Genomic DNA, 25,757 nt, shown 5'->3' with positions numbered 1-25,757 from the left:
GTCCAGATTTTAGCATGTTACTATCATGATGAACACTCCAAACAGCTGCCATCATGGGAAGGGTTTCTGCTGATATTTTATGTAGCCATCAAGAACAGAAATGGACACAGGAGGTTCTGGAAGTATTGGCCTATTGGCCTGTATTTTGGGGTGGAGAGGGTGACTTTTTCCTCCTTTCTGTCACACAGAAGGTAACAGGTGAAGCTCATCAGGAATCTGAAGGAAGATATATGAATGGTGTATTGGATGCATGAAATTTATCCCTGCAAAACAGGATGATGTTTTTTATTCCTAGAGGGATGATGTGACAAGTAACAGGAGTCACTTGTGTGTGTGAGGAGGAGGAGGCCAAAAAGTCAAAAGGGAGACTGCAGTCATGCTTGGACACTTGACAAGAGTTAATGTTTAAGTTTATACCAGTGTTCCCACAGTGTTCCTGTGGTTAGGGAAAGTGCCATTGGGATGAGAAAAGCATTTAATCTTTAAAGAGAGTTTGGCATCTTTTACTTTTTAGTACTCATCAGGCCTTGTTCACTATTTGATCAATTAGGAAAGTAAGTTGCATCAAAAAAGCTGGGAAGGAAGACATAGAATTATAATATATTCAAGGTTGCTAAACCCGCCATACTTTACAAGGAAAGCAAACCTTTCAGGAAGTTTGGGGAGGGTCGATTGTTTTAAATTGGCCATTGACCCACGTTTAACAACACAAATTTATGAATCACATGTAATGTGTAAATGTAATGTGTAAACATTTGTAATCAAATGGGTTTTGTTTTGCCAGTGTTGCATGGATGAGCTTTGTTCTACTCAGGGAACTTGGATCTAAATCATAGGATTTTAAGGAAATGATCTTCAGAAGTGCTTTAGAGTGTGTGTGGAGGAGAGAAGGGAAGGAGAAACAGATGTCTTTTGAGATAGGTACCAAAAATTAGCCATTGGTCTAAGCCACCTTATACATCAGCAGGACCCAAGAGCTGAGGCAGTCCCTGCAGCCCTGGGTTCCTCAGCCCCAGAGCTGGGCAGGTTTGCACAAGGCAGGCTGATCCTGGGCAGTCAGGTCCTGCTTCCCAGCTCCCAGCACACTTGGATCTTGTCCTGCGAGCAGCAGAGGGAAATGCTTTTACAGACATGTTTTGTTGGACTCTCTTACACAGAAGCATTCCAGGGACAGAGTGTCCCAGACTCAATCCCTCTGAATGTTAGTGGCTTCTCCTGAGTTAAGTGAGGTTAATAGCTAACCAAGCTGCATTATTCACTGCCGCAGTAAAAGATTTTTTTACCCTCATATGAACATTTATTTTGTGAGATTAGAGGTTTTGAGGCTCTTTTTCTGTCTTTGGTGTTCTCCAGCAGAACAGTTTTCAAGTGAATGTCATTTGATAAAACAAATAATAATGAAATTGAAATTCTTGGTGAGATAAGAACAAATTTTAGGAAGAGGTATTCTTGTAGAAGATACTCCAGCTGTATTAGAACGTGTTTCCCGGGATACAGTGTCTCTTCCTTCCTTAAAATATTTTCAATAACATAACATAGAATTACAATTCAAGACAGATAATAATAGTGAACTGAGAGTTAACAAAAGCTTCAGAATCTATAACCAAAGACAGTGGCCTCATGCATTAAAAAGGTATGTAACCATGAAAGTTAAAAAACTTCACTAGTGTGCTGTTCCTGAACTGCAAGATAAAATCAGGCAAAATAGTTGTTCTTTGTATCATTTATGCCTTGTATGTTAATTTTATTATCCATGTCTCTGATGCCACATGCATCAATAATAATAATAATAATACAAAAATGTTCTCTCCTCTTGTTTTCAGATAACGTGACTTGAAGATGCCAACCCCTTGGCAAAAATGCTGCAATAAAAAGTCCAGAACTGAGAATGCAAAAGCTGAAATGGACAATATGGCAGAGACAAGTGAAAAAATGCAGATGAAAAAAGAAATCACATTACTAAATGGAGTTTCTTTAATTGTAGGGAACATGATTGGCTCTGGTATATTCGTATCACCCCGAGGGGTTTTAATGTATAGTGCTTCCTATGGACTCTCACTGGTCATCTGGGCACTTGGTGGGATTTTTTCCCTGTTTGGAGCTTTGTGTTACGTGGAACTGGGAACATCCATCATAAAATCTGGAGGCAGTTATGCCTATATTCTGGAGGCATTTGGGGCCTTTGTGGCCTTCATCAGACTCTGGTCTTCCTTGCTAATTATCGAACCAACAACTCAGGCAGTGATAGCAATCACATTTGCTAACTACATTGTTCAGCCAATTTTTCCCCACTGTGAGCCGCCGTATGACGCTGTCAGGCTGATTGCAGCTGCCTGTATATGTAAGTAGTGATTGCCAGAAGTTAAGAACTGTAATTATGCGTGGTCAGAGAAGGTTTTTCTAAATTTCTATTTCTTTGTATTCTGTGAAAATAATTATTACCTATCAAAAACATGTTCTTAAGAACTAATAATCTTTTATTCAGATGTATTGTGTTTGGAGCTGGTATTACTAGAGGGGAGAGGAGAATTATAACAATTTGGCAGAGAGAAATTGTGACTGCTGATTAAAGGTACACAAATGTCTATGGGTTCACTGGCCTAACTGGCTGACAGGACACTGTCACATGCACAGATTCATTTATGAAAATGAAGGCAAGAAGTTCTTTGAGCATGTGTGGTTGCATGCTAGTGCCATAACTAAATAGAATGATTTCTAAATTATTTTCATTTTGAGAATTACAAAACCCTTTTTCTTCCTTTCAAAACTGAAGTATAGATTATAGGCAAGTCAAGGAAACAGAAGCAAAGACCAAAAAGATTTCTAGATAAGAAAAAGCCCACTTTGATCCATGCTTGAGAGCACTCTATGTGACCATGCCATGTTTGTTCTGCTCTCTTCTCCAGCAGCTGGGCTTCATACCTGGTGCCAACGCACACCATCACCTTTCCTCATCTATCTCTGTTTTGAATCAGGGGGTGGCAAGAGGGAGAAATTTGCTGTGTTGCCCTGTGTGTGCTGGAGTGAGAGCAGATGGGCACATGGCTCAGCCCCTGGCTGGACCTGCTGCCAGCTGAGGGACAAGCCTGACTGCAGAGAATTTGGGAAAAGGAGGAAACTTCAAAACCACGAGCACAGAGTAATAGCATGCTGGCCTGGCTCAATTCAGTATCTTCTCACAGCATGCAAAATATGTTTGTGCAGAAGTTGTCCTTATTCTGTACCAAAACTGGAGCTTAACTCGGCAGGAAGAAATTTTTGATATACAGGATATAAAGAAATACTATCATTTGTATGTAAATAGCTCTTGTTGAGTTCAATAAAATGTAAATATTATTTAAAAGGAGAAGGAGCTAGTCCTAAAGTTCAAAGATTGGTGTGTTTTGTCCTACTCACTGTCATGAAAACAGAAAACCATTGTGTAAATTTTAAACCAGGTATTTAATTTTAGTAAATCTGGGTGGTCCTGAAGTGGTGAAATTTAATTCAGTTTTACTCCTTGAAAGAGTAGTAGTATCTGGATAGATGGCTTTGAAATATGACTTAAGTGATGTTAAACATCCAGGGCTCCTTTCATGCATATTCTATTTCTCTGCAGGTTCCTTAACATTTATTAACTGTGTTAATGTAAAGTGGGGTACCCGTGTACAAGATATTTTCACATATGCCAAAGTCATGGCTCTTATCTTGGTGATATCTGTTGGCCTTTACAAAATTGGCAAAGGTAAGAATCATTTTCATTTACCAAAATTCTATGAAATGAATCATATATGATGATTTCAAAATCCATGTAGGGAGATCTTTAACACTTATATATGAAGTGTTGTTTATTCTGCAAAGAAAAGTCTGCCATGGGAAGATCAGATGTATTTTATGGCTTGTTAAGCAATAGAGGGTTAATTATTCAGGCCAAGTCCTGTGCTGCTTGGTCTGAATAGCAAATAGCAGCTAAATTAACATCACTGACTAGTTAAAGTCAGCCTCGGTGTCTGACTCATGCATTACTACCTGTCCTGTAACAGGACAGGGGAACAGAAATTGCATTGCTCCTCACAGTTCCCCCCACCACCATTCCCACCCCACTGGCACCACCCCCCAGGCACAGCACCCTGCCGGAAGAGAGCCAGAGAGGGTAAATCATAGGTGGGATGTGTGGGAGGGCATCTTTGTTCCTAGAAACAGAGGAGAAGACTGCAACAGTGCAGTTGTGTGAATCACTGTGGCATGGTGTTACTGTAAGGCATCACAGGGCAGATGAGCCACCTCCTATCAGCAGTAACTGGACTGAAGTGAACACACTGCAAAGCTGGAGAGCAGTTTATGCTGGTGCTACCTCAGAGCTCTGTATATAGCAATAGATTTGATTTTATTAATTGGGCCTCTGGTACAGTGAATTCTCCTCTAGTTCTAGCTCTGCTGCTTAGATTACTAAGGGTTTTGCATTTTCATTTCCTCTGAAATTCTTATATTGCATAGCCTTTATCTTTATTCCATTGAAATAAAGGTGGTTTTCCCTCTCCAGTTTAGGAATTATCTTTTTCTCCTGCTAAATTAACTTATAAAACCTAACAAGCATACTTTCTATTCCATTTCTGTTTGCTGGCCTCCTCCTTTCCTTTGCTGCAGTTGCATCAGGTGTTACACCATAAAGCTGCATTAGACTTTAGGAAAGCTTTCTGGTTTAGCCATTACCTCTGCATGTCAGTTGTCACCAGCTGGTTGAAGTCTAAAGGGACCCGGACAACCAAACCCAGCCCTAAGGGCAGAGAGGTGAACATTCCGAGAAGAAGCATTGCTTAAGGGTCACAGTTGCATGAAGGAGTAGTTCCCCTCATGAAACTGCTGCAGCTTTGCAAAAGTGTGATTCTGTGGCGTCACCTCTGTAGCAGCACCACCCCTGCTTTCAAATTGCCTCCTTCAAAACTGCCTCCCCTCCTGCTCACTGCTGTGCTGCTGGGGGCAGGGGCTGCTCCCTCTGGTCCCACATACTGCCCATTTTGTTTCCTCTGCATTGCTCTGTGGGCTCAGGGAGGGTTGAAGCATGAAGGGAACGTTATGGTGAGGCACACAAAGTGCTGAGGGCTTTTACTGGTAGTAAAGGTCTCATCTCTGCTTTGTTTAAGCAGAACTGAGCACTTAAATCCGGGAAAGTCTGGGAGGAGGAATGATGCCAATTTCTGGAGGAAGCTGTGATCAGGTCAATGACCCTTTTAAACTCAACAGCTGTTTTAATGAAAAGAACAGTTATGATGTTTTAGCCCTGCCTTATTCTTTCTGATGTGCTTGGATACACTTATTGTGTTAAAGGTCTGTAAATATAACTGATTCTGAATATGAACTGTCTTTACCAAAAAAACAACTCAGAAAACTCTTCTTGAACATTTTTGATTTTTCTTTCTTTTACCTTCCGACCGTTTTCTTCTCCAAAGTATGTGTACATCTCATATCTTCTCTTCTTTGGTTCAAACAGTCTCCTGCTCTTTGGTGACTGAATTGCATTTGTTGTACCTAAAAACTCCTTAGTGGAATCAGTGCTTTCATTTTACAAAAAAAGCCAACAAAAAGACATTACTTTCTTTTCTAATTGAAGTTTCAGCATGTTTCTGTCTTCTCTTAATACTTAACCCGCTTCCATTTTCATTAGATGGTAGACTTTCCTTCTGCAATCTCAGTAAGGTCTTTCTTCCCCTTTCCAGCTCGGCAGTGAAGGCTTGTGCAGTTTCACTAACATTTGGCCTATTTTTCAGCACTCTGCACGTTTTCATCTCAACCAATGGAGCTTAACGAAAGCAGAATATTGAAAGGAAAAATTTTTAATTTCATCCCTTAGTTTTGGGGAAGCCCCTTGTCGGTCAGAGCATCCCACTGAAAAGTAAAGGAGGTCCCCCTCTAGTGGCCACTAATTCATCTGGGGAAAATAAAAGCACAGCTGTTAGGAAGGAATATGAGACAGATTCAGGAACTGAAACTGGGTTTGCCAAGCGCCTCATCCTGGCTGACAGGGCACTGCATGCCCTCGGTATGGCTCCCTCCTTCGGAAGGGTCAGCAGTAATGTCAGGAGGGGACTCTGTGAATTCTGGTAGAATTACAAAAGTCACATCCAAATAACAAACGTGAAAATGTTCTCTTTTCTCCCTGTGCAAGTGTAGCTGTCTGAACATCTGGTTGAAACTCTCTTGTTTGTTAATTAAAAATGTAAGTTGTGCAGTTTTAGAAACAGTAATGAAACCCGGATGCAGTGGGGTGTTATTTCCTTTTGGTTAGCTGGCACTTGAGGTGTAGTGCCCGTCTAAGTTGCAATCCTTGAAATGTAACAGTCAATTGGCACCTGCCATTTGTACAGGGGAAACTGAAAACCTGAGAGCTCCGTTTGAGGGCTCAGCAACAAACCCAGGGATGATTGCCCTGGCTCTCTACTCTGCCCTCTTCTCCTACTCAGGATGGGACACGCTCAACTATGTCACCGAGGAAATGCAGAATCCTGAGAGGTAAACACAGGCTTTCCCTTTGAACCGCTGACAGGTGATGGCAGGACAAGCCACTCTGTATTTGTTTCTGATTAGTCAAATTATTTTCTCTTCTCTTCAAATGAAGGAGTAAGTAGGAGAACTCTTTCTGATTATTGTGCTCATTTATCAGTTATATCACACTAATGAATCATTTACCTGTATATGTGTATTTTACATCTTCCACTTCAGACTACAATTTTTAAAGAAGAAGAACAAATCCCTGCTGGAAGCAAGGAAAAGCAAGGTGCATCTGGCCCTCTAAAATTCCCTGCATCTCTTCAGTTAGGCAGAATTATTTTCCCAAGACATTTTTTGCCACCAGTAGAGTAAGACTGTGTCAGATTTGTGGCTTTTATGATGTGATCTTCAGCATTATGGTTTATGGGCAAATATCATCTCCCCCCTTCTGTAGGGACACCAGCCCTGTGGGAGTTGGCTTGAGTCAGCCACTCAAGCTGATATAGTCCATCTTGTCTTGGGACATGCATAGGTTATCAGTCAGGGAAAAATGCCACAATCAAGAAAATACCTAAGTCTGTGCTTAAATCTTATTGTTTCAGAGCTCTCTTACATTGCTGCATATAACAGACAGTGTATTAAATTTACATGTATGAATGTTTTAAGGCTTTTTCTTTTAAACTTGTGACAGACACACAAGCAACAAACTAAGCTTTTTATGGCTTTATGGCATTGTTTCACACATGGCTGCTTGTTGTTTTGTAACACTATGATTCAAAATGATGGATTACAAGACGTGATGGAGGTATCCATTCTGGGAACAATCTTCTATTTAATTATTTCTTTTTTAAATAACATGGACTAATTTTTCCATTTTCCTTTTGCAGGAACTTACCTCTTTCTATTGCAATTTCAATGCCTATTGTAGCTATTATTTACTTGTTGACTAATATAGCATACTATGTAGTGTTGGACATGTCAGCTCTCCTCACAAGTGATGCGGTGGCTGTGGTAAGTTGTGGAACATAACTCAAACCAGAGACACTGCAGGAAAATTTCAGGTAGCATGCTTGGCAAACAGCTGAAATACTATCATGTTGAAGGCTGCTTAAAACATTTTTTTCATGTAACAGTACCAGAAGGTACATATCAAGAATATATCAAATAAATATGCTCTTGAAAAATTGTCTTTTATACTCTGTAAATCCTGCTCTTAACACTACATCATAGGAAAGATGCTTTTGCCAGGACCAAGGAGCTATAGAAAGTCTGGGTTTTTGAAGAACCAGTTTTTTTTGTTATCATTCTAATGTACAGTATGTCATGTTTAATGCTGCACAACCACAGCAATATTTTCAGTGCAGAAATGTGCACTGAAATGTTTTTTAAACCTTATCAATATTTTATACAAAAATAAAATAATAATTCATGGATTACTACAGTTGGGATTTGTCAGAATACTTTAAAGCAAATTCATCATCCTCTTTTCCATCACTGAATTAATCTAGGCTTAGATTTTTTTAAAAATATTTTTAATGTATCTGCCAATTTTATTTTGATGCTGATCAGCTTTTCCAAATTCTAATTTCCTAAGTCATTTTTGGGTGCCATCAAAAAGCATGGGCTATGACACTACATTTGGGATAATGTGTTTTCATGAGAGTTTCTCAGAATTATCCATATTCCTAACACAGTGGGCCTCACCATTTTCTTTTTTTCTGTTACAGACATTTGCAGGTGAAACCCTTAGTCATGCCAAGTGGATAATTCCTATAGCAGTGGCCATGTCTTGCTATAGTGGCTTAAACTCATCAATTATTGCAGCATCTCGGTATGGAATAGAAGATTTATTTTAAATAATTGAAGAGGAATCTATAATCTGCCTTCTTTACTAGTTTGGTAATTTTTGCCATGTCAAGTCATACATTTATGATGGAGGTGTTGTTACAGTCAGATGTCTTCTCATGATTAGCAACATTTGATAAACTAAAGCCACTTAAGAAGAGAACAGCACTTACAACAGAGTAATAAAAGAATTGTTTCTTTGCTTTGTCAGGAAGCAAAAAGCTCTTCCTATGGTTGAGTTTCCTTAGTCTTTTTTTAGGCTGTTCTATGTTGGAGCCAGGGAAGGCCACCTCCCTGTCAGTCTGAGCTTGATCCACGTGAAGTGCTTCACACCGGTGCCCGCTCTCCTGTTCAACGTAAGTGACGCCCAGCCTCGCGCCTGCCTGGCACCTGGGGTAAAACATCTCTGCTCCTGCCCTGGAGACATCTTCTGCATATGCCCACAATTTAAACTCATTGAGGGGGCGGGAGGGGTGTTATTTTGTTTGATTGAGGGGTTTTTTTCAGTGGAAAGAGAATGGCTTGATTTGTTCATGGGCTCTCCAAACAATATTAGTGAGAAGTACAATAGCATTGCTGAGAAAACAGAGAATGGCTAAAGATGTAATGGTATAGACAAGAGCTGTTTATGTCTCTTATGTGAGCTTTTAAAGTTTCACTTTAAAAGGAGGAGAACATGTCAGGAGCTTCTCTTCGACCCTGCTGTAGGCTGATGTTCTACAACTGTAGTTATAACAGGAATGACAAAGCTCTTAAAATTAAATTTCTACCATTGGATGCCTATAGTCCTGTTGACTTTTTTTCTGTTGCCACTATACAGATGAGATCTTGTGTTATAGAATTACTGGAAATTATTTTCATAAATAATCTATGTATTTAAGCATGCATTTTATTTGAGGTCTGCCATTGCCATGTGTTACATATCATTTATGAATAGATTATCATACTCACCCTGCTTGACATCAAATAATTTACCAAAAATTATAATCTCATTATAAAGACTCTTCTCACAGGGACTCTGTTTGCACTAGCAAGTTGATTTATACTCTCTGGGTATACCACCATTCACATTTTTGATGTGGAAAGTGGAAGTTTTTCTGCTCATCTGTTAAAATAGACATGGAATTCCTGGTGGTTTAGGTCTTTCTGTGCAGGCAGTATAGCACACCTGCAGGGCACAGAATTTTCTCTAATGCTTTCAGTTTATGAGTGGACTTAAATCCTAAGCTCATACAAATAGGTTGGAAACCGGTCAGTTTATAACTTTACTCTGTCCTTGTTTTCACATTAAAAAGTCTTTGTTTTTTATTGTTTCTAGGGCTTAATGACTTTGCTTTATCTCCTTGTGGAAGATGTTTTCCTCCTTATTAATTACTACTGCTTCAACTACTGGCTCTTTGTGGGTCTATCTATTGCAGGACTAATCTATCTGAGATATACTCAGCCACATAGACCACGACCTGTTAAAGTAAGTAAAAAAGTCAGGAACAAAGCTCTAAAAGCCAGCTAATGCATGTGTTTATAAGACTTTTAATATATATCACAACCATAACAGTACCAGTTATATTATAGATTATTTATTAGCCATAGAAATTCTTTCAAAATACAAGATGAAGGAGCAAAACCCATTAAGAGCCCACAAGAACATCTGATCTGGTAGTTTTGCTGTGAGATTGAAATTATATACACCATTTATTCTTCTTTCATTCAGACTTATTATAATTTTTGTTTCAAAACAAATAAGGTATAAATAAATGTCTTGGGTTTTTAGCCCATCTTGAGAGAACAGCAGACTCAGTAGAGCTGGTGATGGAAGGTCCAGAGAGGTTAACACTCTGATCAAACCTACATGATTTAACAAGCACAGTAAAATCCTTCCAAAGCCCATAAATGTCCAGAATTCTGCCCACACAGAAGTTAGCTTAAATTATCAAATATATTTTGAATGTTCCCTCCCACTGGGTAGTGGTCATAAACAGTAAAATGCAAGTTTGATGATTGACTTAGAAGAGCATTTGACTATCAGTTAGGCAAGGGTGAGTGCACAGAAACAAAGTATGCCTAAAACCTGTTTCTAGTTTTAATCCAGTGATTGTCCAGGAAGCAAGGATGGAAACACACAGCAGGCACACAAAACCATGCACTGGTTCCTGTGTGTTGGCTCCGTGACCTGCATTTCGGCTCTGCAGTGATGCAGTAAAAATCAAGAGAATTACAAATTAACACCCCCCAAATATTTCTTCTTTGTCAATCTCTCTTCCTAAACTTCTCCATCATTTTTACAAACACATTTTCTTTCCACTAAAGTGTAACATCCTGATTAATTTTTAAAAAGTTCAAACAAAGGCATAAAATATTCTAAGCACCTCCTGCTAGAAACCTTCCTAATTTTCCACAGCACACCAAATTTTCCTGAGGCATGTTCACACTCAATTTCCAAACTTTCCCACAAAATATGTAGAAGATAAAGATTAAATCTTGCCTTATTGGCAATTTTGCCTCTGACTCTACTAAGGATTACAATCAGATTTTACACAAAGACTGTTTAATTCCTGTCAGCATTTGCCAGCTTAGTCAACACCACAACTCCACATACACCATTTCCTTTTATGAAATGCAGCAGTTGGTTTTCATCAACTTATATTTTTATCCTTTAAAAGGGAAAAGAAGTATTTATAACAGTAAACTCTCACCAATTTCAGCTGGAATTAAAATGTCAACTCCTGGACCCTTGAGAAGGCTCACTACTAGAGACAGGAAAAATAAAAAGTGAAAAATAAATTCATAAAGAGGTTTTTGAAACCTTCATAGAATCATAAAAGGTCAAGGTTTGGAAGGGACCTCAAAGATCACCTAGTCCTAACCTAGGGACAATTTCCACCAGACCAGGTTGCTCAAGGATTTATCCAACCTAGCCTTGAACTACTGCCAGAGTTGGGATATCCACAACCTCCCTGGGCAACCAGTCCCAGTGTCTTGCCACTTTCACAGTGGAGAATTTCTTCCTAATACCTAACCTAAATTTCTCCTCTTTCAGTTTGTACCCATTGTTCCTTATCCTATCACTACATTTCCTGGTGAAGAATCCCTCTCCAGCTTCCCTGTAGGCCCCCTAAGACACTGGAAGGTTGCTGTGAGGTGTCCATGCAACCTTTTCTTCTCTTGGCTGAACAGCCCCAGCTTTCTCAGCCTGCTCTCATAGGGAAGGTGCTCCAGTCATATCAGCTTCATGGCCCAACTTTCCTTATTTGTGATATGATATTTGTTAAGTGCCCACAAAAAGGGTTGTAAATCAGTCCTTTAGTTCTACAACATCAAGAATGTAATTGAAGGTCTAGAGAGGTAGTTCCCAACCAAAAATACAAGTAACAATTCTGAACTGAAGTTGGAGAGAAAGCTACCCATTACTTTAAGTATTTCTTTCAAAGGTTGATCTTTTACTAATTGTAAAGGAACTGAGTTTATGCAGGCCTGAAAAAAATAAAATAGATGCTCAGATGTATACCAAATAAGACTCTCAGCGGTGTACACAGAAGTTAATAAATTATGCTGACTGTAAGCAGTCAAAAAGATTCAGTACATACTTTTATTATTGACATGTCGAACTTTAATCTGCAAAGCCTGAATTTTTACAATAGAGTGTTTGTTGCATCTTTTAACAAATGCTGTATTTTTTTTTTTTTGTCTTCACAGCTTAGCCTCTTCTTCCCTATAGTATATTGCTTGTGTTCCCTATTCCTGATTATAGTGCCTCTCTACAGTGACACAATCAATTCCCTTATTGGGGTTGGGATTGCCCTCTCAGGCATTCCTGCATATTATTTGGGAGTCTATCTGCCAGTTGAAAAACGACCTAAATGTCTACTTTGGCTCTCTGGTAAGCAACATCATGTCCCAGTCACCATGTCAAAACCTTGGTCAGAAGAAGAAAGAAAGAACAATTTTTCTGAAATCCTTATTTATATGAAATTTGGCTATGCTTTGGTATGTGGCATGTCTGAGATCATCTGCTTTATCACATGGTCCTGAAAACAAGATCATGCTTACCTGTACAAAACAAGCCAATATGTAGGTGTCATAACTGTGTTGGCTCAATAAAAGCCACGTAGGATTGTGAATACTAAACCTAATCTTTTTAATACCCTGGAAGGCAGAAATACCAGAACATCTTTGCTTCACTTTCCATCCAAGAATGGAAAAACCCAAATCAGAGGAGTCCACAGATTTTCAAAAACAATGAAATAATTAATTATTCACTTGAAGGGTAGTTGCTAGTCCTCAAATTCAGACAGTCTGGAAAAACAAATTTTTAATATTTTTGTTTATTATACTTTGAATTAAGCTATCAGCAATGAAAATATTGATGAAAACATGATTAAACAAGAATTTCAGTTTAATAATTGGCTTCTTTTGCTTTTAGCTATTTATAACTTATGCCTAATTTTATTGATTAATGTGTTTCAAGATTTTTCTACTATCTGTGTAATGTTTTCAAATCCTCAAAATCCAGATGTATGTCTAAGATATATTTAAATTTCTGTCACATATTTTTGCCACTACAGCTACAACAACGAAGTATGTTCAGATGCTCTTCTACTGTGCTCTGTCAGACCTGGACATAGATGTGGAACCCACTGCAGCCAAGAGTAAATAGAGTTGCCTCAACATGGAGAATTGTGCCTTGACATCTCCTATCTGGAACAATTTTTATCATCTGAAGTTCTCCCCACATGTTCAGTCATACTAGAGTGCCAACCACTGTACTGTGCATCAGTTTGATGTCAGTTAAGTTGTGATGGTTTTATAAAACACTCTGTTTTCCAGGATTTCTTTTAAAAATTCTGTTTGTTAATATTGAGTTATCATGTAACATGTTGAAACTATAAAGCACTTTGTTGGAAAGGATGAAAGTTTGACAAGAAAGTTTCACAGATATGTGTGCTTGGCGGAAAACTCTTTGAATGCAGAATCTGAGAATGAAATAGAGATGGAAAGCAAGTTTTGATACAGAAGAACAATAGATGTCTAAATTGACAACTGCTGAGCCAGTCGTTACTGGACAACTAACAAAGCAAAGGTTAAGTCGTGTTGGAAGGGTGTTTTATGACTAGAGCAAAGGATATGTTGACCACAAACAAAAAGATATTTTTACCAAGCAGAAATAGGTCTTAGGAAAAGCAGAAAGATAGCACAGGCAAATAAGCATGCCAATGTGGCAAGTCGGAAAAACGTCTAAGAATTTTTCGCTGCAAGAAAACTGAAAAACAACTTTAAGCTTAAACTGTAACATATTAACTCATGTGATTGGATAGTATTGACCATAATATGGTAATGATAGTAGTTATGATAGGCTATAGGTAATAGTAAAGGTATTAATTGGTTATGTATTAAGATGCTCTCAGCAAAGAAAAATATATAATGCAATATAACCAAAACTAAAGGGTCTTCAGTCTTGTCTATAGCTGAAACTGACAGCTATAGGCATGGCTCTGTCACCCACAACCCAAGACTGCTTTAAAATCTTGTGTACAATAAACAGCATTTTGAAGAGCCACCTGGAGTCCTGCATCTCTCGTCTCAGGCTCTTACTAATGGCGCCCACATTTTAGTAGGCAAACTCGGACTTTTAGCAGTAAGAGACCTCCTAGTGAACTCATAAGGAAGAGCCCACAAGGAGGAACAGGCACCTGAAAGGCAGGTGACCGGAGGCTGGACAGGTGTTGCTGCAGGACAGTACCTGGATTGGAGCTCAGCGTACAGCAAGGAGGACAGCAGGTGAGCACTGGGGAATCAATGGGGCAGAATGTGTCTGCCGATCAGAGACATGTGTATCAGCATTTAAAATATCTAATTAAATCCAGTCCAAGTAAATTACCAAAACAAGAGCTTAAAAAGCTTCTACCATGGACTGAGACCAAGTTCCCAAATGCCGATTCTACGGCTGTGTTTACCAGAGACTTTTGGGACTCTGTGGGGGTCAAATGATACAATGCTATTTCTCACCACGACAAAACAGCAGCAGATTTACTCCCCACTTGCTGTGTGCTTGTAGAAATGTTTTCTGGGAAACTCCCGCTGCAGTGCCCTTTCCCCCCACCATTCCACCTAAACCCCCCGTGCCACCTCTCCAGCCGAGAGAGGGGAGGAGGAAGAGGGAGAGGAAAACACCAACTGCAGCTGCAGTAAGAGAGGCAGACCAAGCTAAAAGCTACTCTACCTCAGAGGATGAGGGGGATCCCTTAAATCCAACACCAAATCCTTAAATCCATCACCAACAAACCCCAAAAACCAACCAGATTTGTTTCCAAATAACCCCAGGACTTCCGCTGTGACTGGAGGAGATCTTTTAACCATGTCGCCGCCGCCAGCAGGAAGCACTGAGGGACCCACTAAATCATCCCCCAGATTCCTTACGCCTGCAGCTTGCAAGGCTTTAGAGAAAATTACTGATGCTCTGCCAAACAGACCAGCACATCTCTATGTTCCAGACAAACATTTTTTCCTTGCAGTTTTAGGAGAAACACTGAGACTGTATGGTCTCATCTTCCAATGGGACTCCTCTCAAAATTGCCTTTGCTAATAACTGAATGGGTTTTTCTTTCTTACAGGTCACCAAAGACAATCTTTACATCTTTAGAGATGATTTCTCAAATCATCATCAAAGGCAGAGCAAGGCTTCTTTCTACAGCAGGTTGCAAATTTACAATCATCTACTTACCTATAATTAAATCCTATTTTGATTGGGCCATGCAAAAGTCAGATTTGTTGTATGCCTTGTTAGATTTTCCAGGTGTTTGCTCCATTCATTATCCAGCACACAAATTGATCAAAGCTAAATTATGCTACAAAGAGAAACCCCTTATCAGTGAAGAAACTTTAGAATCTCTTCAGTTATGGGCCAGGACAAACACACAAGGCAGTAGTTACATGGCAAAATAAAAATACTAAATCCTGGGAACAAGATGTTCAGACATTCAAAGGTTCTCCTCAGACTGTTGAATTGGCAGCCGTGGTAAGAGCATTTCAGCTCTTTCCAGAGTCTTTTAACTTAGTCACTGATTCAGCATACATTGCTAACATTGTTAGGAGAATTGAAGGCTCTGTTTTAAAAGATGTTAGGAACAACAAATTGTCTTTGGCTCACCTGTCTTTATCAAATTTTGTCACACAGAACTAATCCGTATTTTGTTGCCCACATTAGAGCTCACTCTGGTCTCCCAGGATTTATGGCAGAAGGGAATGCACGAGCTGATGCATTGGCATCAGCAGCATGTGGTGGGGCAACTGCAGGAGACACTGAAGATTCCACTTTGGTGCTTCCTGCAGCTACCTTGCCTAACATTGTTGAACAAGCTCAATTGAGTCATGCCTTTTTTCACCAAAATGCAGAGGTGCTCAGATGAGATTTTCACATTTCCCTAGAGCAAGCACAAGCCATTATAAGGGCTTGCCCTGACTGCTAGCTTGTCCAACCTATCCCTTCTACATATGCCACCAACCCAAGAGGGTTGGAAAGTTTTCAAAAATGGCAAACAGATGTCACAAAGTACCCTTCTTTTGGGAAATTTAAAAATATCCATGTCTCTACTGATACATTTTCAAAAGCAGTTTTTGCATCTGCACATTTAGGAGGAACAGCTGAACATGTTTGCCAGCATTTTTCACAAGCATTTTCCTCACTGGATGTCCCTCAAGAAATCAAAACTGAAAATGGTCTTTCTTATGCTTCACAAGAATTGGCCACATTTTTAAATTACTGGGGTGTTTGCCATACATTTGGTATTCCCTACTCTCCCACAGGTCAGGGAATGGTAGAAAGAACACACCAAGCTCTAAAACACATTTTAGATCATCAGAAAGGGGGGGAGCCCAGGATACACCTCAAAGGAGTTTGAATAAAGCTTTGTATGTTTATAACTTTCTTTGAATAGCTCTGCAGAAGAGCTTGATCCCCCCCCATTTACAGATATTTCATGAACAACAAAAAAGCAAAACTGAAAGAGTAGCCCCCAGTTTCAATTAAAAATCTAGAATCAGGACAAATTGAAGGACCATATGATCTTATAACATGGGGCAAGGACTTTGCATGAATTTCTACAGATATAGGACTCAAGTGGCTGCCAGCAAAAAACATGAAACTGCACCACCCATCAAAGCCCATGGATGCTTCCACACCAGCCAGTGACCCTGCGAGTGGAAGCCGAGAAACCAGCACCCAAACATGAATTATGCAGAATCACCCAAAGAAAATTGTCTGCCAGAAACAGTTCAAGAAAATAATGGAGTTTTATTATCATTTGTGTGGGTGAATGCAGCTTTTACCCTTTTGTTTTTATTTTGTGAAAGTGAAGCTTTACCTGTATCTCAACCAAAGACAAATGTTTGGGTTTCTTTAGCCAAGTCCACAGGCTCTGACACCATCTGCTTATCCAACACAATCCCCTGATAAAACTCTTTCAACTTGTTTGGTTGTAGTGCCTTTCCCAGAAACTTTTGATAATGTCACTTTTGATAAATATTGGCCATATGACAATCATGACATTTCCCCAACTCCCAGCCTGAGACACCAAACTTATATTGGTAATTATAAAGTTGATAAATCTGACATTCAAGAATTAGAATTTTTAGGCTCATTAACTATGGACACTTGTTACTTGTTTCATTTTGTGGGAAAAAACAGCCCTCATCTAAATGTTACTCCTTATCACCCAGTTTATAGTAATGACTTGGTGTCATCAAACTAAGCTTCTTACATACAATGAACCTCACACAAATCATTTTAACAAACTTCCTATTCAATTTCCTAAAGGAATTGTCTTATCTGTGGAGACAGGGCTTGGCAAGGTATTCCCTCAAAATCATATGGTGCCTCTTGTGCCCTGGGAAAACTTACAATAATTGCTCCCAGTGTCAAAAAAGCAATCAAAAAGAAAAATAGAAAAATAAGATCTTCCTTGGGGCATCATTATGACAGCAACTGTGATAGTGAGTTTCACCCTTGGAACTCTGGAAAATCAATTGTTACAAGCATTTTTTTGCTTCCGCTGTCCTCAATTGCAGTGAAACAGTTAAACAAATTAGGGTGTTGGCTCAGTAAAGAAATAAACTCTGCTATGATTAGTGATTTGCTGACATATGAAGTCAGACATGCTGCTTTATGAAACAGAGCTGCTATTGACTTTCTTTTACTAGCACATGGGCATGGCTGTGAAGATTTTGAAGGATTGTGTTGTATGAACTTGTCTGATCATTCTACTTCTATTCATAAACAGCTGCAAAACTTAAGAGATTTAGCTAACCAAATTTCAGCAGATGAAACAGTCTTGGCTAGACTGTTTGTTTGATGGTTGGAGCTTTGCACCTTGGCTGAAGGAACCCTGTAAAGTAGGCTTGATTGTTTTAGTGGTGATAATTGTAATTATAGTAGTGGGTGCCCTCTGCACTTCAATGTGTGCAGAGAATGATGAATAAGAAGACAGTTTCTAGCATCTTTGTTGTTCATCAGAATGGGGGAGATGTTGGAAAGGATGAACATTTGACAAGAAAGTTTCACAGGAATGTGTGCTTGGCAGAAAGGTCTCTGAATGTAGAATCTGAGAGAGAAATAGAGATGGAAGCAAGTTTTGATATAGAAGAATAATAGATGTGTAAATTGAGGTTTGCTGAGCTGATCTTACTGGACAACTAAGAAAGCAAAGGTTATGACAAGTTGGAAAGAGATTTTATGACTTAGAGCAAAGGATAAGCTGACCACAAACAAAAGGATGTTTTTACCAAGCAGAAAGATACCACAGGCAAACAAGACATGTCAATGTGGCTAGTATAAAAAAGATCTACGAATTTTCCACTGCAATAAAAACTGAAAGACAACTTTAAGCTTAAACTGTTACATACTATGTTGTGATTGGATAGTATCGACCATCATATGGTAATGATAGTAGTTATGATAGGCTACAGGTAATAGTAAAAGTATAGATTGGTTCTTAGGTTTTAAGATGCTCAGCAAATAAAAGGATATAATGCATTGTAGCCAAAACAAAAGGGTCTTCAGGCTTGTCTATAGCTGGGGCTGACAGCTGTAGACACAGGCTCTGTCACCCACGACCCTGGACTGTTGTAACATCTTGGATACAATAAACTGCATTTTGAAGAGCCACCTGAAGTCACGCATCTCTTGTCTCAAGCTCTTACTAGCCACACCTGCTGGAGGGAGGGAAGGAGGGCAAAAAGAGTTTACACTGGAAGAAAACCTGCTTGATGATGTTTGAAAACATTCTACCTACATGCAGAGACCAGAGAGGTGGGGGAAAAGAAAAAGCAAAAGAGCATGAACTGGTTTAAAACTGTAATAAATCCTTACTCCCTGTACAAGTGCAAAGAGTCATTTAAAAACAGAAGAAAGGCAAATTTGACAGTAATGGTCATAAGTTAAGGACAAGCTGCTGAACCAGATGCCTGATGTGCAAAAGAATTTCAGAACTATTGCAATGCACAGTGTATGTTCAGGTCAGAATACGGTGTTCATGGTGATATTACCTTATTTCTGATTAGACCTTCCTCTTGCCTGTATTGTGCCATCATATGAGGAATCCTGCAAATTGCATCCATCTTTCTCTTGCTGTCTTAGGACTTATGTCCTGTCTGTCTCTGAGACTGGGTGATCATGGAAGCAGAATTTAAATTGCCAACGGAGTCACATTTGACTCCACAAGAGGGAGAACTCCTCTGCCTGGTGCTCTCAGGAAAAAGAGCTTGCTCTTTTCAGATCTTCTGCTCGGAGCAGCAGAACCAGAGCCATGTGCATATTCCTGCCCCCAGCAAAAGTCCCGAGATGTAAAGGCTTAACTCCAATGTAAAGTGTCACCTACATATTCTGACTAATATGTATCTATAACAACCTGCAGCAAGTCCAATGAAGATGAGGTTAAAGTTCAAACATTCCTCTTTCTTTACAGGATTGCCTTGGTGTCTGTAGCAGCAGACAGATTTTTTTCATTCTGGCTGTTTTCAATACGTAACAGCATGAATGAAAAGGATCAGAATTTCTACAATAATTTTTCAGAATTTCTACATTAACCATAAATAATAAATGAACTAATCATAGCTAATAGATAATAAATCAGCTATTTTATGGAAATGAAAAAAATTGTTCTGCTTGAATGTCTGAGTAGTTTTTCATCCTTATACTCCCATTTTTTCTTCTCTATCTTTTTGTCAGATAAAACTTGTGAAATATCCAAGTCTCTCTGCTATTTGGTAGTGAAGAAATATTTATAAAGTCACTCTTTGGAAAATACAATGTTGGTATCAGATGCCTGCTGACCTGCTGCCAATATGATGTCAGTACATGGACAGCTATAGCCTTTGTTCTATATTTGTTGTTTTTCTGTATCACTCTGTTGAATTCACTTCCACTTTAACTGCCTTCTAGAGCAATCCCCTTGCTCTGTTCACTTAGTGGAATACCAAGCCATCCTCACCTTCCATCTCAGCTTATGATATTCATCTGCTGCCAGTAATTCTCTTGATACATGAAGGTACTCTCAATCAGCTCCTCCTAGTAATAGCTGCAAGTAAACAATAGGCACAAAGTGGGCAAGATATCTGTAAGAGGTAGGCAGCAAAAGGGAGCAAAAGGGGAAGGGTATGCAGATTTCATATTCTTTTCTTCATTTTGCTTACTTTACTCCCAGGCAGAATACCTGCATTAGTTTTACTGCTTGCTACAAATCCAGATGGTAAAGAGATGGAAGGAGTAGGGGGATGTTTGTCAGTTCTGTATGGGCAAGGTCAGGAAGGTCAAGATGCAGCTGAAGCAGAATTTAGCAAGGGATGCAAAGGGAAATGAAAGGGTTGCTGCAGGTGTGTCTGCCAGACAAAGAAGCTCAAAGAAAGCTCCATCCTGGAAACATTCAAGAGCAGCTTGCAGGGGCTCTGAGCAACCTGATCCAGTTGAAGACATCCCTGACCATGGCAGGGTGGTAGGACCCTTAAAAGGTCCTTTCCAACCCAAATTATTTTATGATTCTATGAGTCTGAGTCTATGATTCTTCATTATGGCTGAATTGCTGACTGGAGCAGAGGGAGCTCCTGTACTGTAATGTTTTTTGTCCTGTTGATATCCATGGCAATAAATTATTAAGTTCCTGGTTAGAGAAAGGATGGGGACTGACAGCTCAGCCTCCTGTGTGGCTGGGAAGATGTATCAGCACAGGCCAGGGTGGCACAGTGCAGCTTCCTGAATACAGCACAGCCAATCAATTTCCACTAATGGTTCAAAGCAGGGTGCTTTTGCAAAATCAGTTCCCTGGAAACAGGACATAGGGCAAAAGATTTCAACAGTAAATCATCTTCATGGCTTCAACACTCTGGGCTCAAGCCATGCTGCTTTTCAGCTGCTCTGTGGCTCTACCACATTGCTTTGGTAGAACAAAATAGGCTGTAACACAGACATGAGCACTAGGAAATAATCATCCAGGAATGATTTCTGTGTGAAGTAGAGCCACAATATATATTTCTCATCCCTAACTGGCACTGTCAGAGAAATGCTGTGCTCTGGCTGAGCACAGGCATCAGAACAGTCCTGTGGTGCCAGGGAGATCTGAGGATAAATGACAGTGGCTTGAGCAGAGCTGAAGATGACAGCCAGGTAGACAGAGCAATAGCATTGCTGAGGACGTGAGGAGGGGTACAAGTAGCTTTCTGCACAAAGGGAACAGACTCAGCATCCTTCAGCCAGAGCAGGAATATCCGCACCCTGACATCTACCAGGATATAAATAATCCTAATGAAGTGGCTGCTGCATTGATAGACTGGAGGTTGTCAGCCTTTAAGTGGTGTGAGCCCTCTGTGAGAGCCAGCATGGCTGGGCAGTGCCTGTGGGAGCAAGGGAGGACAGAGCTGGTATTCAGGCTCTCAAATTAATTAACCTAAAAAAACCCCTGTGATCTAATAGAGCAGTGCTGAATTCTTTTCTGTCAGGCCTTTTAGTTTCTCTGTTTATTCTTTAGCTGCATTTCAAACCTTGCACTGCAATAATGGGGCATGGAAAGGGCATTTGTTCAGGTAGGTTTGTCCTTTTATTAGTTACTTTTTGGTTTTAAAAGGAAAAAGTACTATAGAATCAAAAGATTCAAGTTCAGGTTTAACCACAAATACGGAGCAGTTAAAAGCAGAAATGCAATTAACAATTGCAGAATGCAGAGAGCTGATATGGAACAAGGGAAGAAATCAGCAACTGGTGTGGAAGGACAATATCAACCTTCCTGCAACAGCTATGCCAGCAGAAAGCCCACAACAGTTTTAGAATGCCATATGCCCGGGTTTTTTTTTTTCCTTCCTCCTTTCATATACCAACAGTTTAATTCTTTTTTTCTTTCCCTTGCTTTTCCCTTACTTTTCCTTTCCTTACCATTTCACTACCATAACTAGAATTCACATGAGAGTGATTTTACTTTGTACAGAAGTATTAAGGACAGCAATTTCTTCTCATTGCCTCCTTTTTCCCCTCCTCCCCCTCAAGATTTGCTTTAATGACTTGTCCTAATTAAGTTTGAAAAAATTCTTTATTATATTCCCAGATTTTCTGTGCTGTGATCACTTAACCTGTAAATTATAATTGCAGATTTGGTACCCATGCAGACTGATTATTATAATTAGCACCTGCGACCTCCCTTTTAGCTTTCATTATATCTTTGCACTCAAGGAAGCCAAAACAGTTACATTTTAAGAATAAACAGGATACAAAAAAAAATAATATGTTTGCCTTTCAAGTGCTTATTGCTTTCATATAATATCATTAACTATTAAAAAGAGAATCTGTAGAGTACTATCTGGGTATGGTAAGAATTAGACCACAGTTTGAAATTTAAAAAATACTTCTGAGCACATTACAAATGGACCAAAAACCAAACCAATGTTTGTGGGGTCAAAATGAGCTATGTTACCTGAAAACTTGACAAAATATATTTTCAAAAACAGCTCTGCCTTCCTGTTGCATTGATAAATCCAGTGCTTTTCACTGAAAGATGAGTGATGGATGGTACAGGTCTTCTTTCAGTAATTTAGCTTCCTTGAAATCTTCCACATAATGAAGAGAACTGTACGAGATCTGAGCTAAAGAACTTGTAGGAATGCCCTGCAAAGCAGAAAAAAAATCAATACAAATTGATCTGAGTTTGGTCTAGCAAGGAAAGGATGAAAAGAAAAGTGAAAGAAGGCTCTGAAACAGTCAAAATAGACTGGTTACAAACACCATTAAAATTGCCACTCCTTTTCATAAAAATCATGCTCCTGTAAAAAGTGTTGGACATGAAAAATTAATCAAGTAATCTTCACAGAATTTGGCTAAAGTTTTAATTGGTGAGCATTTAAGATTTTTTTTTTCTTTCATTCACTCTGAACTTGGGTAAAAGGGTAGAAGAAAAGTTACTGAATTAGAAAATTATTTTAGGCTGTGATATTTTTAATTACCAGCACATCACGGATGATGGGTAAAAACAGGAGCCCATTTTCATCTGCTACAAATGGCAGAAATCAATACAAATTGACATTATTCTCTTGCTACCTAACAGTATGTAAAACCAAGACACAATGATTTAATTTATAACTTTTTTTGGCTTTGTCTTTGATTACTTGTTGTACCCCTTGTGCATTACCATTTCATTCACAAGAGCACTTAGGTACCAGCTTAAAGGTTTTAAAATGTTATTGACTTTGTATCTATATCTTCATTGACCTATCTGATTTGACTCCAAACTTTTATCAAACCTAGCCTGACAATTTTGCCCTGCATTCTCATTCCTGAGGGTGTTTCACATTTCTGTCTGTATTCCATCTTAGGAGATGCAGATTTGCCAGTGGAATGGAGAGCTACAAAGGCCTTCTATTGCCCTTGCCTGTGACGGTGTTCACAAGGGTTTTTGGATGAGGCAAGAGACGAGAATGTTGACCCCATGTTCAGAAGGCTTGATTTATTACTTTATGATATATATATATATATATATATATATTACATTATAACTATACTAAAAAGAAAAAGAAGAAAAAGGTTTCCTCAGAAGCTAGCTAAGCTAAGAATAGAAAAGAAAAGAATGATAACAAAAGGCAGCTCTCTCAAACTCTGTCCGAGATAGCTCCTTCTTGATTGGCCATTAATAATAAACATTCAAGATGGCCCAATCAGAAATCCACCTGTTGCATTCCACAGCAGCAGATAACCATTGTTTACATTCTTTTTCTGGGGCCTCAGCTTCCCAGAAGGGAAAATCCTAAAGAAAGGATTTTTTAGTGAAAAAGATGTCTGCAACACTTGCCAACACATTGTTTCCAGCACCAAGTTTCTCTTATTTAGTTCTGTGCAGATTTGATTCAGATGGGGCTTTTCTTCCTTAGAATGAGAGAATCATAGAATCATTTATGCTGGAAAACATCACTAAGACCATCAAGTCCAACTGTTAATCCAGCATTACCACTGAACCCTGTCCCTAAGAACAATGTCTTCCATCTCTTCAATAACTCCAGTGATGGTGACTCCACCACCTCCCTGGGCAGCCTGTTCCATTTTCATCAAATTAAAATGCAATACATAAAATAAAAGTAAAATGTAAAAATAAAAAAAAATGTAAAAGTAAAAATAAAAATAAAATTATAAAAGAAGATAAGTGAGAACTACACTCCTACAGATATGTAGTACCAATATATACTGTTTGTATAAAAGAGAGATATAAATAAAATATAGAAATACATTTCAGCCACTGCTATTGAGCAAGCTATTTAATCCTACTGGTGAAATAGTTCTTGGTACCAGCCCTAACTCTGCCCTGTGGCTGTTTTATGTGGTGCATTCACAGGCTAGTGCAGCTTTCCCAGTGCAATGATAACAGAGACATTCTGCAACTCATCCAGCAGAGCTCAGCAAAGCAGTACCATGCTCTCCCTTCCACATTTCCTTTTCTGTGCAGCTATTCTCCCTTCCTAGGGAGCTTGTAAGGAATCTCTCTGCTTCTCCTACCATTCCTGTCTTGGTTTCCTAATTCCTCCTTGCCCTGATGCTTTGCCTGTCAGCCATCACATCATTCTCTATCCAGCTGTATTTCAGCCCTCCTCTCCCCTTTCACCCAGTCTTGTTTACAAGCTCTGTGGGATGTGGAAGTTCAGGGTTTCCACAAAGCATTGCACTTGTGATTGTTGCAAGCCTATTGTTTATAATGCAGGCAGTCTTCTTTAGCTATTTGCAAATTCAAAATTCACTGTGTTGCTGCATATTCACAAACCTTCAGCTAAAAAGCATTCCTGACTGTTGTTGTAAGCATCAATTCACCCCAGGGACATAAGAAATCACCCTGAGGAAGAATACTGTTTCCACTGGTGGTCATGCTACTTTAAAAGGACAGAGACTCTGTTCTATCACAGAATATAGGCACATTATGGACTCATTGTCAAGATTAATTTCAAGCTGTGATAGTATAGACTGTGCCAAGCTTTTCACAATGGGTAATGTGCTAAAAAAATAAGAATCAGAGTGAGGAGTGAAATCTGCTGGAAAATTAGTTTTAGCTGTTTTTACCTAAGGAGCAGCCATGTCCTGCAATGCTGTGGAGGGAGCTCTCCTACAACCACTGGCACAGAGTGGAAAGTTCCCTTTGCAACCCAGGGAGGGCCACTGCTGGGACCAGATGAAGAGAAGAATTGACAGCCTGGAGAGGTGGGAGGGGAAAAGTCCAGCTGCCAGGGAAGAAGGAGACATGGGGCTAGCAGGTCCCCACAAGTGAGGCACAGAGCCATACCAGCCCTTGTTGGGAATGGGTGGCCATCCCAGTCCAGATGAGGGCATTCAGAATGGATTTACACTCTAAGAATGGCCATGAAGCTGGACTTGTGCTAATAAATGGTAAAAAGTGGCTGAGAAAGGCCTGATATCCACTTGTCTATAGTACAGTTGCCTTCAGAAAGAAGTAGGCTGCTAGGTCATGGAGCTTGGTTTACTGATTGTATTGATGCTGACTTACTCAACTAATTAAAATCCTCATTAGTGAACTTAACTGAAAGTCTGCTATTTCCAGGTCAGGCTTCTGCCTGCATTCATTTGTCTGATCCTGGGGTTATAGCACATGGACTCAATAGCAAAAAATAGCTCTTCCCAGCTACCTCACTCTCTTCTGGTGTGTCCTTGACAAGACACTTGATCCGTTTGACTTTCTTTGCCAGGTTGTAAATGTGAAGGCAAGAACTTCCCACTTGTCAGACACACAGAAGCTAATTTCTTAGCCTTTGAAAAATAAAGTGTCTGATAAAAAGGTGTCAGTTGTATTTATTTAGTCACTGACATTAGTGTGAGCAGTGTGTAAACATAAAGAGGGTGACTGGCTAAGTCCCCTGAAGACTTTGTGTTGCAGCAGACCTTAAGCTGTTTACACACAAGTTGCAATAGCACCCTGAAAACC

The 25,757-nt window shown here is 39.4% G+C and overlaps 1 protein-coding gene across 1 annotated transcript; it reads left to right on the top strand.

Moving 5' to 3' along the window:
* Positions 1 to 1,839: 1,839 nt before the first annotated feature.
* LOC131084887 (Y+L amino acid transporter 2-like) lies at positions 1,840 to 12,967 on the top strand. Its single transcript, XM_058026656.1, has 9 exons — positions 1,840 to 2,341; positions 3,599 to 3,724; positions 6,345 to 6,489; positions 7,356 to 7,479; positions 8,196 to 8,299; positions 8,573 to 8,669; positions 9,632 to 9,781; positions 12,007 to 12,190; positions 12,876 to 12,967. Exons 1-9 carry the CDS (start codon positions 1,840 to 1,842, stop codon positions 12,965 to 12,967), a joined length of 1,524 nt encoding a protein of 507 aa, XP_057882639.1.
* The last annotated feature ends 12,790 nt before the right edge of the window (positions 12,968 to 25,757 follow it).

Source organism: Melospiza georgiana, chromosome 1 (assembly GCF_028018845.1).
Source record: "Melospiza georgiana isolate bMelGeo1 chromosome 1, bMelGeo1.pri, whole genome shotgun sequence".
Taxonomy (NCBI): domain Eukaryota; kingdom Metazoa; phylum Chordata; class Aves; order Passeriformes; family Passerellidae; genus Melospiza; species Melospiza georgiana.
The sequence above is the reverse complement of the archived record's forward strand: the minus strand, read 5'-3'. Positions and strand labels throughout refer to the sequence as shown.